Source organism: Odocoileus virginianus, chromosome 11 (genome assembly GCF_023699985.2).
Source record: "Odocoileus virginianus isolate 20LAN1187 ecotype Illinois chromosome 11, Ovbor_1.2, whole genome shotgun sequence".
Taxonomy (NCBI): domain Eukaryota; kingdom Metazoa; phylum Chordata; class Mammalia; order Artiodactyla; family Cervidae; genus Odocoileus; species Odocoileus virginianus.
Genome location: NC_069684.1, coordinates 1,194,749 through 1,208,951, shown reverse-complemented (window position 1 = coordinate 1,208,951; position 14,203 = coordinate 1,194,749). Strand labels below are relative to the sequence as shown.

The window sequence follows — 14,203 nt, the reverse complement described above, 5'->3', positions numbered from 1 at the left end:
GAAAGGCAGGCGAGGTGATTAGTGACACCGCAGTGCCCATGCCGCTCAGCCACCCACCGCAGAGGCTCAGAACCAGTGGCTCCCATCCCTACTGTGGCCGCCGGCGCCGCCTGGGGAAGGGACAGACACAGTTTACTGCGGCCTGGCCATGCAGCTGAAGCCTCCCGGTTGGACGGGAGCTCTCTGAGGAGGAAGGGGAGCCCGCCCCCACCCCAGGGCAGGCGGTCTCTGCTCCAGGACCCTGGGAGGGTCCCGTCCATGGATCTCTCAGCGGGGCGCTGACAGCCACATCTCCTTCACGGCTGGGTCCCTGAGGACCCGAGTGCTGGCTGCAGCCTAGCTCCCTGCCCTGCCCTGGGCTGGACCCTGCCCACGACGTCCTGCTTGGGCACGGCGCCCCCAGGCCGCACCGCAGGTCGGGGATGGGGTTTCAGCCTGATCTTTAGCACCAGCTGCATGCGGCCAGGCTGCTGGGAATTCAGGGAGCTGGTGCCAGACGGAGCACAGCCGACCCCAGGAGGCAGCCCTGCTGCCCTTGGGACCTGAGGCTGGGCGGCCTCAGACTGTCCCCCCGCCCGGGGTCCTGGCCCCAGCTGGGCAGTGGGCATGGGGGTCTGGGGGCAGCCATGACCCCACTGGGCCTCAGTTTCCCCGGGTCAAGCGGCCCACAGCATCGAGCTCCCCCTGGGGGTGTCTCGGGCTTAGGCACAGGGGTGGGGGTCCCCATCCCCGCCCTTGGAGGCCCTGGGCTGATGTGGGAGACCCAGCCCCTCCCCTGGGAGTGCCAGTCTACTGGGGAGACAGGTCCTGACTTCAGCATTTCTCCACTCAATTTAGACAACATTTGACACCCAAGAGTTCTTCCTAAAACACAGCCCTGTCACTTCTCTGCCTGGCAACCTCTCGCGGCTCCTCACCCACTCCAAAACAAATACCAACTTCCTGGCAGGCGCATAAATCACTATGAGTGCTGGCGGGGGTGGGCCTGCTGGAGAAGGCCCTTCCAGCCCAGAGGCCCCCCCCAGGGCAGGCGGAGCTCTCTTTTGCCCAGAGGGGACGCGTCCTTGCGGGGTGGGGAGGGCACAGGGTAGAGACACTTCTGACCAGCTGCCAGCCCGGGGGCTGTGGGTGCAGGGTGGAAGCAGGCATCACGGGCCCTGGGGGACCCCTGGCTAGGGGGAGGCAGGCCTGAGACACGAGCGCAGGCGAGCCCGTGGGCCACAGGGACCAGATGCTCCACGTGGGGGTCACAGGAGGGCGGGCGGGTCATCCTGCGGACAGGAGAGAGGGTGAATGCAGGGTCGAGGGGCCGGTGTGCCCGAGCTGGAGCAGACAAGCATGTGGGTTGGGAGTGGGGGAGGGTTGTCTGTGGTGGAGAAAGCTTGGCCACCACCAGGAGCTCAGATTCAGGGCTAACAGGCTTCTGCACGGCTGGGGCCTCCAAGGGGCCCCAGGGTCTAAGTCAGGAGACTGAGCTGGGCTACCTCCAGTGCTCCCGAGGCAGGGCCCCCACAATCTCCAGTAGGTCATCCATGTGGTCAGAGAAAACACTGATGGGAGCGAAAGACAAGGACACGTTTTGCGTCTTCATGCACAGATGGTGTGCACACCCACGCTGCAGTACTGGCAGAGCACCAAGGATCGGCCGTTCATCGCCAGTGGTCATCTGCGGTCGGAGCCACGAGGGCGCCTGGCGTGTGCGTCTCTGGGCTACAGGTGCCGAGTGCTGCAGTGTAAATATTTAAAATATACTACTCATATTTTATTTATTTTTAAGTTTGTACTGGGTATAGCTAATGAATGGGGCTTCCTCATTGGCTCAGTCGTAAAGAATCTGCCTGCAATGCAGGAGACACAGAAGACATGAGTTCAATTCCTGAGTGAGGAAGATACCCTGGAGGAGGAAATGGCAACCGAGTCCAGTATTCCTGCCGGGAAAATCCCACAAAGGAGCCCACAGGGGCACAAAGAGTCGGACACAACTGGGCAATGAGCACACAGCCGATGAACAAACATCGCTCTAACAGTTTCAGGTTACTACTCATCTTTTAGCCCTGTTTTATCATTTCTTCCTTGAAAAAAAATACCAGAAGGCTCAAAAATTGCAAACAGCTGGGCCCATCTCAACTTCTGAGAGGCCCTGGTGTGCCTTTCAATGAGGTTCTCAAGCAAAGAATACAGCTTGGAGGCTGAAAATGTCGACTTTATTATTATTATTATTATTAATTATTTTATTTTTGAAAATGTTGACTTATCTAATTTTTAAAAGTCAGAACGTCAGGGGGAGGAGGCTGAGCTGTAACGAGATGAGCCCACCCTCGCTGCCCCAGCCTGGGTCACTCACAAGCCTCGGCCCGAGGGAGCCCTGGGCGACGGCTCTCGGCCCGGCTTCCCTCTCCATGAACCGACACGGTGCGTCCACCTCTGGGGCTGTCATGAGGGCAAACGGCACTCTGGGGGTGACAGGGGTGCAGGTGGGGGACGGAGGAAGGGCCTTAAGAGGTTCCAATCTTCAGCTGTAAAAAAACAAGCGGCAGGGATGGAAAACACAAGGAACCCAGCAAACAGGACAGGTATGACTTGGGAAAGCTGACTCATCATGGAGAGCGTTTAGTCATGGAGAGTGTTTCATGATGGAGCAAATGTTGGACCCTGGAGAGGCTCAGGGTATCTCAGGGTATCTCTTGTACGTTGGCCGTGTTCATATAAAGAAAGTGCAGGCCGAGTCATCAAAGACTCAAGGGTGTCCCACCGGAAGGGAGCTTGTCTTGTTGCTGCTGGAGGCTCTGGAAGGTTCTGTCGGGCCCCGAGCCCCGGGAGGCCCCACCTGCCCCAGGAGACTGGGCCCGCGGAGGCCCAGCCCTCCAGGAAGCCAGGGTCTGCAGGCCCTTTCTCAGGAGAGCATGGGCCCAGGCTCGCGTCTCCAAGGCTGAAAGCTGCCTTTCAAGCATGAAATTGCCCTCGGGGCTGAGGGCTTCATTCCTGGGAGGCCACAGGGGTTCGTCACAAGCAGGAGGTGAGAAAGACATGAACTGAGCCTGACCGGTGGCGGCGGGCTGGAGCTGGGGGGGTCGGGCACGGACAGCTGTGTGCCGGGGGGTGGGTGTGGACGGGTCCGGAGAGCAGCTGGGGGTTGGAGGGAGGCGGGGGGCAGGGGTGTGTGCCCTCAAGCTCTCAACCCTGCCTCCCTGAGGAAGGAGCGGTGGAGTGGAGCCCTGGGTCTGACCCCAGCCCATACGTGGGCCCAGATCCTGCAGCCGTCTCCACAGGGCCACGGGCAGCCTTTTCATTTCTGCAGAGTCCCGTCTTTTGGTGTCGCTGTGATGTATGTACGTGGGCACGTGTGTACAGGTCTTCAGTCAGAAGCCTGCCCAGCACATTCGCCTGCACCCCAGGCCAGCAGATCCTGACCCAACCCGCACAGAGAGGTCATGGACTCTGAGTTCAAGTGCTCCCCCGCATCGGAGGAAGTCACCCGGCCTCCAAATCCAGGGGCCTCACCCCGGGAACCCACTCGGGCAGCAGGTCACAAGACTCCAGAAGGTTCTGGAGATCATCCCAGTCGCCCCAAGCCATGGGGAGCAAGAGGGGTCCCGTGCGGGCCTGAGCTCCTTGTCCTGTGGGGACGGGAGAGCGATAGTAAACCGGACTGTGTCTTCACCCAGAGTCGCCCAGGGGGAGAAAACAGCGCAGCCCCCACCTGGGGCGCTTCTGGGACGTGGGGAGCCCTCCACTAACCAAGGGCCCCAGGGGCTTGAGCCTCCACCCCCAGGAGGGCCGGGAAGGCCATGCCCAGGGAAGGCTGTGAGAGTTCCCTGGCTCGCTGGGAGAGCTCCTGGAGGACGGTCAGAACACCCCACATGGGCTTGCGTGGGAGCCAGCGAATGCCTCGGAGGGGCTGGGCTGGGGGCTGGACGGCCCTGTTTGCACCCTCTTCTCACCCTCTGCTGTCACAGAGGCCCACGCCAGTGCCGGCCCAGGACAGGGGATGCAGGAAAGTCTCACTCCCATGGTGTGCGTGGCTGACCTGGCTGCACATCACGTTCCTTTGACAGAGGACATGGGACGCGGGACGGAGGGGAAAGGACGCGTGAGAGCCGTGGGCCCGTCTCCTCAGAGTCCAGACGTCTGAACCGTGGCCAGTGCGGAGCGGACCGGCGCATCTGAGCAGGCCTGGGGGCTGCCTCGGGCTCTGGGGAGACTACAAGCTACCCGCACTAGCCCAGACGACGCAGCACTGGGAACACACAACCCGTGTGTACGTACACATGCACACACCCCCCCCCGAGTGTGAGAGGCCAGACAAGGGCCCCCGGGAGTACACACACAAGTGAGCCCCGGGGCCACGGTGTGCCAGGGGCGTGTGCCACGCCGTGCCCTCCCGAGAGGAACCTCGGCCCCTTCGCCTTCCGCTTTGTCCGGATCTGCGATCAAGCCTCACTTACTGGATGCGACAAACCGGCTCCCTGTCCTCAAGGACTGAGCGGGGGTTGCCCGCAGCAGACGGAGTGGCCCTGTGCCCCGGCTCCTTCTGGGCCCGCCTGCGCCCCCTCCTAAAGGAAACCTGTTACCAGCCCCCCACCTCGATTCCCACCTTCCATCCGCACGTCCTGACACCCAGCCGTCTGCCCTGCCTGCTTCAGCCCCCAGCCCGGCTGGCGGGGCCAGCTCTCCCACCTCAGGGAGCTCACCACCTCCCGGGAGACCTCCTGGAGGCAGACCCCCGGGTCTCGCCCTGCCCCTTCCCCACTTAGAGGTTACACCCTCTGGTCTGTCTGGGGCTGGGACTAGCTCCCCAAGGCTGGGCCTGCGTGGTGTCCCTTCAGATGCTGATTCCCAAGAGGGCAGTGGCTTTGGGTGTCTGTGTGACTTATGGTGTCAAGGGTCCCCAGGGGTCAGCTTAGTGGAAAAATTAAGGCCCTGGATGATGAGAAGGCACCCGCTAACAGGATCACATAAACGAGGCAGGCTTGAGCAAGCCAATCTGGTTGAGAGCTTAATGCTCTGCGCGGAGTTGGATGAGCCCATGTCACAGGACCCTTCCATCTCTGACCTCCTGGGAGGCGAGGGCGGGAACCCCGGGGGGGCCCTGCCCTGCCAAGCCTGGGCTGGAGGAGGAGGAGGAGGGAGGCGGGCTGAGTGGGAGGGGCGGGGGCAGCGGGAGTCCGCCGTGACCTACATCTGTCCCGGCGCCACCGGCCACCGGCAGTCCATTCAGAGCCTCCGGCAGCAGCTGGACGCGGGGAGGCGGGAGCGGCCGGGAGGCCGGAGGCCGGCTGTGCACCCAGGTTAGTGGGCCCTCCACACCTGGCTGCCCACTGGGGTGGGGGCGGAGAAGAAGAGGCTGGGATCCCGTCGCCCTTCTCTGCTCAGGAAGGGCATGCAGGGGGCAGGGAACCCAGGGCCCCCCGGGCGGTACATCCCCTCCGATGGCTGGGGACGCTTGGAGGACGGAGCTACTGCAAGTCTTTAGGGTGGTTCCGTCCCAAGCTGGGACTCTCCCGGCGCTGCTCAGCTGGCAACGCCGACCAGCTTAAACACTCTGAGCAGCTGTCCAGAATAAGAACCTCCGGTCTGGAACTCAGCACATCTTGATTAATAACATGGTCAAACAGGGAGAAGAGCCCCGGGTGTCTCTCCCTGCCCTGACTCCTACGCATTGAGAAGCTGGAGGCAGCAGGAAGTGGGAGGGCTGGATGAAGCTGGTGGGGTGGGGGCGGAGGGCTGAGGGCCTGGGGGAGATCCGCAGACATTCCCAGGGACTCAAGCTGCCGTCTGGTGCAGAGAGTTAAAATTCTTCTCCAAAGTGGGAGAAAGCTTGGAGCAAAGCGTCTCCTCCCCAACGCACCCCTCCCCTCCATGAGGACCACAACCTGGTCTCCAACCACACGGATCTCTCGCCCTTCGCCTTTGACCTTGTCCCGGATCTGGTTTACCCCTGAAGAGGCCAAGGTCGGGAGGGCGAGCTGGCCAACGTGGGCCCCCTGAGTCCCCATGCAGGCTCCGCCGCTCTCCCGTCTCAGCTGGGGTCTGGAGGCGGGAGGGACAGACGCGGGAGGATTATGCTTCTGGCGTGTGACGAACGGCTGAGTAAGTAACCAAGAGCCACCGAGGGTGATGGAGACACAAGGTGAAGATGCTGACTAAGACGTCCGCGCTCACTGCACCAGGGTGGAGGCAGCGGGCAGGCTCGGGGTGGTGGTCCTGGGCGTGGGTGGCACAGAGCCCCCCCACACCCACCCCTCTGCCGTGGCCAGCTGGGTTCCCCTCCGTCCCCCTCACCCGCCCCGGCGACTCCCCGCGGAGCGGCGGCTGTGGCCCATGACCGCCCCAGAACGCGGCTGGCGCACTGCGGCATTCCAGCGCGCTGGGGCGCAGCCGGGCAGTGGGGGGGACGACCCGGGCCGGGGTGCCAGCGGGTGGGCAGTTGTGAAATGGAGGCTCCTCGCTCGGAGGATGGAATGTGCCTTGTCATGTGATTCTATATTGAGGGCTCTTTGGGCAGGAGATGGAATCTCCAAAATGGAACCCTTGGCCACGGGCCAACCGCGCCGGGGGTGGGACTGCTGGGAAATTCTTTCAAGGCACCCCCTCCCCGGTCCACTCACGGCTGTCTTAACGGCGCCCAGCCTAGCCCAGCCCCAGGCCCCCTGCCCTCTCCTGGCGGCCCGCCCCATCGGCCTCAATGGATGGCAGTCGGATGCCATTGAGTGGGAGTCAGAGGGGTGCTGCTGGTGGTGGAGGGGGCCTGGGAGGCACTCTTGCCCACCTGATGTTATAACTCACTGGCTTTGGAGGGGGTGAATGGATTTATGGGGATCCGGATGTCCCGGGCTAGAAGACCTTATGGGCAGCCCAGGGAGCCTTGCCCGCAGGCCTGGTGATCTGGATTCCAGATTGGGTGGGGTGGGAGCTGGAGGGCTGCAGGCCCTGCTCAAGACCATCGGGGCTGGTGGAGGGGCGCACAGTCCCAGAGGATGCCGCTGGAGAATTCTCATCCCCAGTCAAGGGGTCAGGCCAGGAACAGCTGGGAGACCCTGAGGTCTGGAGTTTGCTTTCCTGACTTCGGGGTGGCCGTGTCCCGCCCTCTGAGCGTCCTTTGGGCCCAGGGCCCCACCATCACACCAGGCCTCCAGCACAGCTTGTAGCTCATCCGCGGTTTCCTTTCCCTGGGTGAGATTCCAAGCGGGCAGTGCCCTACCCTCCCTGGTCCCCGGGAGGTGGGCCGTGCTGGGCTGGCAAGTGGGGGAGAGGAGCTCCCCAGCTGGCCGGGGTGCCGAGGTGTGGGAAGGACGGGGGAGACCGCCTGGACCTTTCTAAGCAATCCCGCCTTCTGTTCTCAGATCAGTCATCGCCGAAGAGAAGCCGGAACCATGGCAGGTGGGAGCAGCACCCCTTCCACTTCGCTCACCTGCATGGCGCCCACCAGCGGAGGGCGGGGGGCAGGGCACAGAGCATGTGCCTTGTTAGTTCCGGATTTGGGTTTTAACTTGTTTTCCTGGATTCAGGGTGCAGAACCCACTCCCCCATGGGCCCTGATTCCCACCAAGAGCCCTTTTCCACTCTCCCTTCCCCACCCCCCTCTCCCGGGACCCTCCTGGGGTCTCCCTGGGGCACCTGTGGCCACTCCCTGGGGGCGGCACTCACACGTGGGAAGACCACTGCCATACCCGCTAGAAAGCCCCAAAGCCCTTCTCCCCGGAGGAGCTGGGGAGCCAGCCCTGCCCAACCGTGGGGTGCAGGGGGCCCCCTCCGGTGACAGGTTTAAGCTGAGGCCCACCTCCCTTCCCACCATCTCCTCCAGGGAAATCCCTCAAGAAGTCCTCCACGCCGGGCGTGAGCATCTGGCAGCTGGTGGAGGAGGTGCCCAAAGGCTGCAGCACGCCCGACTTCGTGCAGAGGCCCATTGCCTTGGCGCTGCAGGAGGGTGAGGCCCGGGAGGGGCCTGGAGGGGACGGGGGACCCCGGCCCTGATCCAGCCCAGCCCCCAGCCCCTGTGTCTGTCACTTCGCCCTACACCTGGGGTTGCCGGGTCCCCACAGGGCACGGGGCCTGAGGAGCAGGGAGGTGAAGGGGTGCAGGCCTACCACGGGACAAGCATCTGGGAAGGAGGGTGGGGGTGTGCTGAGCCAGGGAGCAGGGGGTCATGGGGAGGCCCTGGGCCCTGCCCTCTCCTGGCCCGCAAGCAGCCCTGTAGAGGCACCCTTGAAACGGAGTGAAATGGGGCTCCCATTGCTGGCTGCCCCACGGCCGCCCCACGGCCCACAGGCCGCAGAGAATGGAGCCCAGGAAGCAGAGGGCACAGGCCGCGGGGAGGGGTGAGCGGGCGCCCTTTCCCCAGAACAGGCCCCCAGCGGGCTTCAGAGCCCTGCGTTCTGGCCTGAGGAGAATAAGGCCCCCTCCCCGCTTAAAGCTGACTGTACATGAGAAACCGTGTCTCTCACCAGGGGTGGGGGACTTGCATCTTTACTCCAAACTCTTCTCTGCTGAGACCCTCCCGGCGGGGCGGGGGCCTAAGGGCGGGCAGCCCCCCCAGCCCCAGCTTCCAGGCAGGGACAGAGCTGGGCTCTTTCCCGAGGCTGGAACCCTGGGTCTCAGGACCTGCCCCTTCGAGCACCACCACCAGGCTTTGCCAAGGACGCCATCCCCCCGCAGAGAGTGGACACGGGACCCACAGAGGACTCCCCCTCCTCAGTCCCCGGAGAGCCCTCAGGCCCCCGCCCCACCCTGGCCCTCAGGGACCCCAGGCTCAGCACACACATGGGGGAGGGCGTCCCTCGGGTGCCTGAGACTGCGCTCCTGCCTGGGAGCGCAGGACCAAGGCAGGCACCCCTCTTGGAACGGGCAGCTGAAGTGCCCAGAGCAACGGGGCGAGCATGCGTTAAACTCCCTGTCCGCCCTCCGCCAACCTGTCACACTGCCCGCCCGCCCCTTCCGGCCGCAGGGAAGACCGCCACCTTCCGAGCTGTGGTCTGCGGGGAGCCCAGGCCCCGGGTGCGCTGGCACTGCTCCAAAGGGGACCTCAGCAGCTCCAGCAAGTACCAGGTTTCGTCCGGCACGGGCAGCAGGGAGCACGTGCTGCAGGTAGGGATGTGGTCCTCCCGGGGGACGGGGGTCCTCCCTTCTCCTCCCAGAGCCAGGGTAGACCAGCAGGTCGGCCGACCTCTGCTGGGAGAGCTGGAGCTTCCTGAAGGAAGCAGGCTGCCTGGGTTACCACCCCAGCCTTGAAAAGTCACTTTACTCTCCTTCTCTTTCTTCCTCTGTGAATTGGGGTGATAATACTGCCTCCTTCATGGGGCTTTTATGAACACTGAAGGTTTAGGTAATAAACCTCACCCAGGCCTGACCTACAGTGGACACTCAGTCGATACTGGTCAGTATCAGTAATATTTACAGTTACACATCACGGAACACCTACTGTGTCCTGCTCCTGGGCTAATCATTTGACCTAGACTGCATATTTTATGAGACTGATGCGCTGCCAGCTGCGCTAAGAGGGCAGACTAGACTGTATATTTTAATCCTGACTACTCACTGCTTTGGGGTATTATTATTATTATTATTATTTCGGCCATGCTGTGCGGCATGCAGGATCTTAATTCTCTGACCAGGGATCGAACCCATGTGCCCTGCACTGGGAGCTTTGGGTTTTAACCACTGGACTGCCAGGAAAGCGCCAATTTTTTTGTTTATTTATTTATTATTATTTGCCACACTGCACAGTTTGCAAGATCCTAACTCCCCGACCAGGGTTCAGTATGTGGGTATTATTATTCTCATTTTATAAGTAAATAAGCTAAGGTTCAGGGAGGTCAGGTAAGGGGCCTGCAGCACACACCAGAGACAGTAGTTAGTCCTGGATCCACTGGACTCTGGGAAGCCACTCTCTGCCCACCGCAGTCCTGACCTAGGTTTGGTCTCTGGGTCTGCTTTCCTGATGAACACACTAAGGGCCACGAAGACAAGAGCTTGCCTTGTTCATCTTTATAAAGTGGTTATGTCCAGTGACTGGAGGAAGGGGTGGCTAGCCCTGTTCCCCTGCCCTCGGCCTCTCTGCAGATCAATAAACTGACCGGCGAGGACACGGACGTGTACCGCTGCACTGCAGTGAATGCCTATGGAGAGGCCACGTGCTCGGCCAGGCTCACGGTCATCGAAGGTGGGCCCACCCGCCCCCCGGCCCTGCCCCACCGGGGCTCAGGGTGTGGGAGAGCCCTGAGGGGATCAGGCCTCAAGGCTGGGGGGTGGGGGGACCATGGAGGCCGCAGCCCCAGGGGTGCGGAGCCCCAGGCTTCATCCGCTGCCGCAGACTCCGCCCCTGGCTGGGGAGGCTCATGCCCACGGGCGCGCCCCACGGATGGGGTGGGAGATGTCCTCTTGGCCCTGAGGAGCGAAGTCGGGGTCTGAACATTGGTTTCTAGTCCAGTCTTCTGCTAACTCACTCAGGGGGCTTCCGTTTCCTCTCTTGGCCTCTGCGGTTTTGTACCAGTCTGCGTGGAGTAGGGTGAGAATGGGGGGACAGGTAACAAAAAGGCCAGATCCTGCCTCAGACTTGCGTTGCTTTGGTTTGCTCGTGCTTCCAAAATTTCAAAGCAATCGTCAGCAAGGAATCAAAAGTAAACGTGTCTTGGAAAGCAGATCTCATCTCTCAGTTGGTTATGCTTTTCTGCAAGAGTAACAGAAAACCCTCCTCGATGTGGCTCAAGAAGCAAAGCCACTTTCCTAGGCCCAGGATGAGAAGTCCCAGGGGGGCATCCAGGCTCTGGCAGAGCTCGGGGCTGTTTTGGGGAGCCAGACGCCTCCCATGGTGTGCCACCCCGACCTCGTAGGCTGGCTGCTACAGACTCGGCTAACCCACATGCAGGCAGGAAACCGGGAAGGAGTGGCCCTGGGACATCTGGTCCTTTTATCAGGAAACAAAAGCTAATATATTATTGTAGATCAACTATACTTCAATAAAAAAGAATCTTACAACTGTAAAAATAGATACAACTACCAAGGAAAGAAGCGTGAACTTCATATTGTCCTGTACAGTGTAAATTCTTCTTTGTTCTTCAGGAGAAGTTTTAAGGTTTTAGGAAAACTAAGTCAGAGAACTTCTCCCCCAGAGACAGAGGCATAGGTAACTTGTCTTGTTAAGGTAACCAATGCAAAACTCAGATGGGAAACCTGTGGCAAACTAGGATTTTGAAGAGAGATTATTATTTATAGCACTCACTCATTTCGTGTGTTCCTGCTCTCTCAGTGCCCACTGCCCAGGTCATGTCTCCTGGCCACTCCTGGTGTCAAGCGGAGCCGGGAAGGCAAGCGGCCTGCCCTCCGGCCTCCCCGGGGAGCGTATTTGATGCCCCCAGGCCTGGGCCCTGAAATGGCAGCTCCCAGGTAGAGGGGGAGGACAGCTGCCCCTTAGATGCCCTTCCGTGTGCAGTCACCAGCGGCTCCCCCCTGCATTCATGCCACCCCCAGCCCTGCTGACGTGTGAGTGGGCCGCCCTGAAGGATGTGGGGATCAGGCTGCCTCCCTCGGTCATGCTCTGAGCCAGAGATAGCGGACCCTCAGCCGTGCTCTCTCTTCCTGGCTTCCTGGGTGGCCGCCAGCCTTAGAGAGGACTGGGGGGCCAGAGCCTGGGCGCCGCTGGTTCTCAAAGCCCACCAGGGTTTCTCATGTCTCTCCCCGCCTGCCCACATTAACCGCCTCCTCTCTTCCTGATGGTCTAGTTGGCTTTCGGAAGAATCGGAAGAGGCCCAACGAGCCCCAAGAGGGTAGGTGGAAAGTTGTCCCAAATCTCCTTAGGGTCTTTGGGGGAGGGGCTGCTTCCTGCTGGCGCCCCGCACCTGGTCAAGCCCTCGGGGTGCTTCCCAAGCCATCACCAGCCCACAGGACAGGGCTCCTTTCCAAAGCCTGGTGGTCTGCCATGGACCACAGGCCCCCTCTCCAGCCCCTCCCCCGGGTTCCTACAGAGAAGCCTCTGTGAGCCGCGTGGAGTCCCACATGAGGCTGGGGCTCATTCCTCTTCCTTTTCTAGACCTCAGGAAGGAGCTGGTGGACTTCCGGAAGATGCTGAAAAAGAGGTGGGCCTGGGCCTGTCCTGGGGAGGGGGTCTGGAGGCCCCCCACCCCACTGCAGGCAGGGCTCACACTGGCCGCCCCTCCCAGCGCCGGCAGGGGAGTGCGGGTTCTCCCAGCTGATGGCTGAAGGCTGGTGGGCTTGCTGGGAGCGCTGGACCCCAGGCCGCAGTTCTAAGCTCTGCATCCTTGAGAGAATCATCTCGGCTCTCTGGGTTGTCTGTAAAATGTGCTCCACTTGAGCCACGGAATAATGTCCCCCCAGACACCCTGGTCTGAAAGCCGCAAGACGAGTCCTTAGGAGTTTCTCCTGGGAGCCCGGAGCTGCGGGGCAGCCCCGCCCTGCCGCCGCTGGGCCCCTCTGGTGCCCGGCTGTCAGTCCGTCTCCGTCTCCGCGGCCTCTTCCTCCAGGAAGACAGCGCAGCGCCCACCCCCTCTGGCTGCCGGGCCCCTGGGGCTCTCCCGGGCTCTGACCTGCCCATCCCGCTCCCCAGGGGCCCGCCTCCCGCCCCCAAGAAGGAGGTGGACATGGAGCGGGTGTGGCAGCTGCTGATGACGGCGGACCGGAAGGACTACGAGCAGATCTGCCTCAAGTATGGCATCGTGGACTTCCGCGGGATGCTGCGGCGGCTGCAGCGGATGAGCAAGGAGCGCGAGGAGAAGCTGGCGCCGGTACCGCCCGCCCGCCCCGCCCCGCGGCCCCTGCCGCCTCCTGGGGCGCTGGGGGGCGGGGGAGCTCACACCCGCAGCGGCAGCCGTGGAGGGGCCGCCCCGACCCGTCCCAGCGCGGCGTCAGCTAGGGACCCGCGTCCTGGCTTTGAGGGCTGGCTGGGACACTCACTGAAATCTGGGGCCTTGGAAAAGTTAGGGCTCCTGGGTCTTGGTTTCCTTCCTTTGTAAAGTGGGTATTACAGGCATCCCTGCCTCGCAGGGTTACTGAGGGGTGGTCAGAGGATGCACTTAAAGCATTAAGCTCAGCAGAGGCTTGAGGTACGCATCACCTGACCCTGGGTGTCTGTCTTATTTCTAAAGGCTTCTGGGAGACAGGCTTCCAGCCGCTTACAAAGTGACAGAGAACCGGGAAGTTTTCCCTGAGTCTAATCTAGCCCTAGCAGTCTACTTTTTCTTCTACTTGCTTGCATTACCTTGAGAATAGTGTTATCAGCTTGAAGGTGGTTCATCCAACCTCCCATGCCTGGGCCCAGGTTTCCTGCTCCAGGCTATCTGCTCAGCCTTGACGCAGGACCCAGCCTCCCGCAAGTAACCCAGCACATGCGTGCTCGGGGGCTGCCGGGGGCTGGGGCCGGAGGACCTGGAGCCCCAGGGAGCGCACTCAGAGGGCCCCCTGACGGGTTCATCTTCCCTAGTACCTCAACACCATCGCCAACCTGAGACATGTGCGGGTCAACAAGGAGGGGATCGCAACCTTTGGCCTGGAGCTGGAACTCAAGAGTCCTGAGAGCAAGATTTACCTGTACAAGGTGAGTCTTGGGGGGGGGGCATGGGGGGGAGGTCTGGCAGGGCTGCTGCTGGTCCAGGGGAGGATCGGCGTGAGCAGCGTTGAGAGGAACAGTGAGTTCCTTCCGACTTTGCTGCGGTCAGGTCCAGGGTGTCCAGCCAGGGCATGGGCTCAAAAGAGGGTTCTTAGAAGTGCACCGCTCGCCTCTGAGCTCTCTCTCCAGACACGCCTCTGCATGGGCCCCACGAGGTGGGGGCGGGGCAGGGACCTAGAGAGGGTGGGCTGGGGCGTCACACTTCCTGGCCGTGTGACCTCAGGCGAGACGCCTACCTCTCTGTGCTCAGCGGCCTCATTTGTGGTGTCAGCATAATGCACGACTGGTCTCTTGGGGTGTCCAGCTGATCAGTGAGCGTGCACGAACGCCTCTCCCCTCCCCCTCCCGTGCACCCCTCCCCACCTCTCACCAGCCTCCCCTTTGTTCCTCTGTCCACCATGGCCTTCCCCGCCGTGCACATGGCTAACTCCTCCTGCAGAGACACCCTGGCCCCCATGTAGTGCTTTCTAAAAAAATTTATTTTATGTTGGGGTATAGCTGATAATGGGCTTTCCTGGTGGCTCAGATGGTAAAGTGTCTGCCTGCAATGAGGGAGACCTGGGTTCGATACCTGAGTCCGGAAGA

General features: G+C 61.7%; 1 protein-coding gene across 1 annotated transcript in view; it reads left to right on the top strand.

Moving 5' to 3' along the window:
- The first annotated feature begins 5,203 nt into the window (after positions 1-5,203).
- Positions 5,204-14,203, top strand: part of IGFN1 (immunoglobulin like and fibronectin type III domain containing 1) — a 29,186-nt gene continuing 20,186 nt past the window's right edge. The window contains exons 1-9 of the mRNA XM_020907000.2: positions 5,204-5,288; positions 7,344-7,380; positions 7,805-7,927; positions 8,945-9,084; positions 10,060-10,159; positions 11,718-11,762; positions 12,026-12,071; positions 12,560-12,737; positions 13,433-13,546. Coding sequence (XP_020762659.2) covers positions 7,374-7,380; positions 7,805-7,927; positions 8,945-9,084; positions 10,060-10,159; positions 11,718-11,762; positions 12,026-12,071; positions 12,560-12,737; positions 13,433-13,546 — 753 coding nt within the window. The 5' untranslated portion in view covers positions 5,204-5,288; positions 7,344-7,373. The remainder of the gene's footprint in view (positions 5,289-7,343; positions 7,381-7,804; positions 7,928-8,944; positions 9,085-10,059; positions 10,160-11,717; positions 11,763-12,025; positions 12,072-12,559; positions 12,738-13,432; positions 13,547-14,203) is intronic.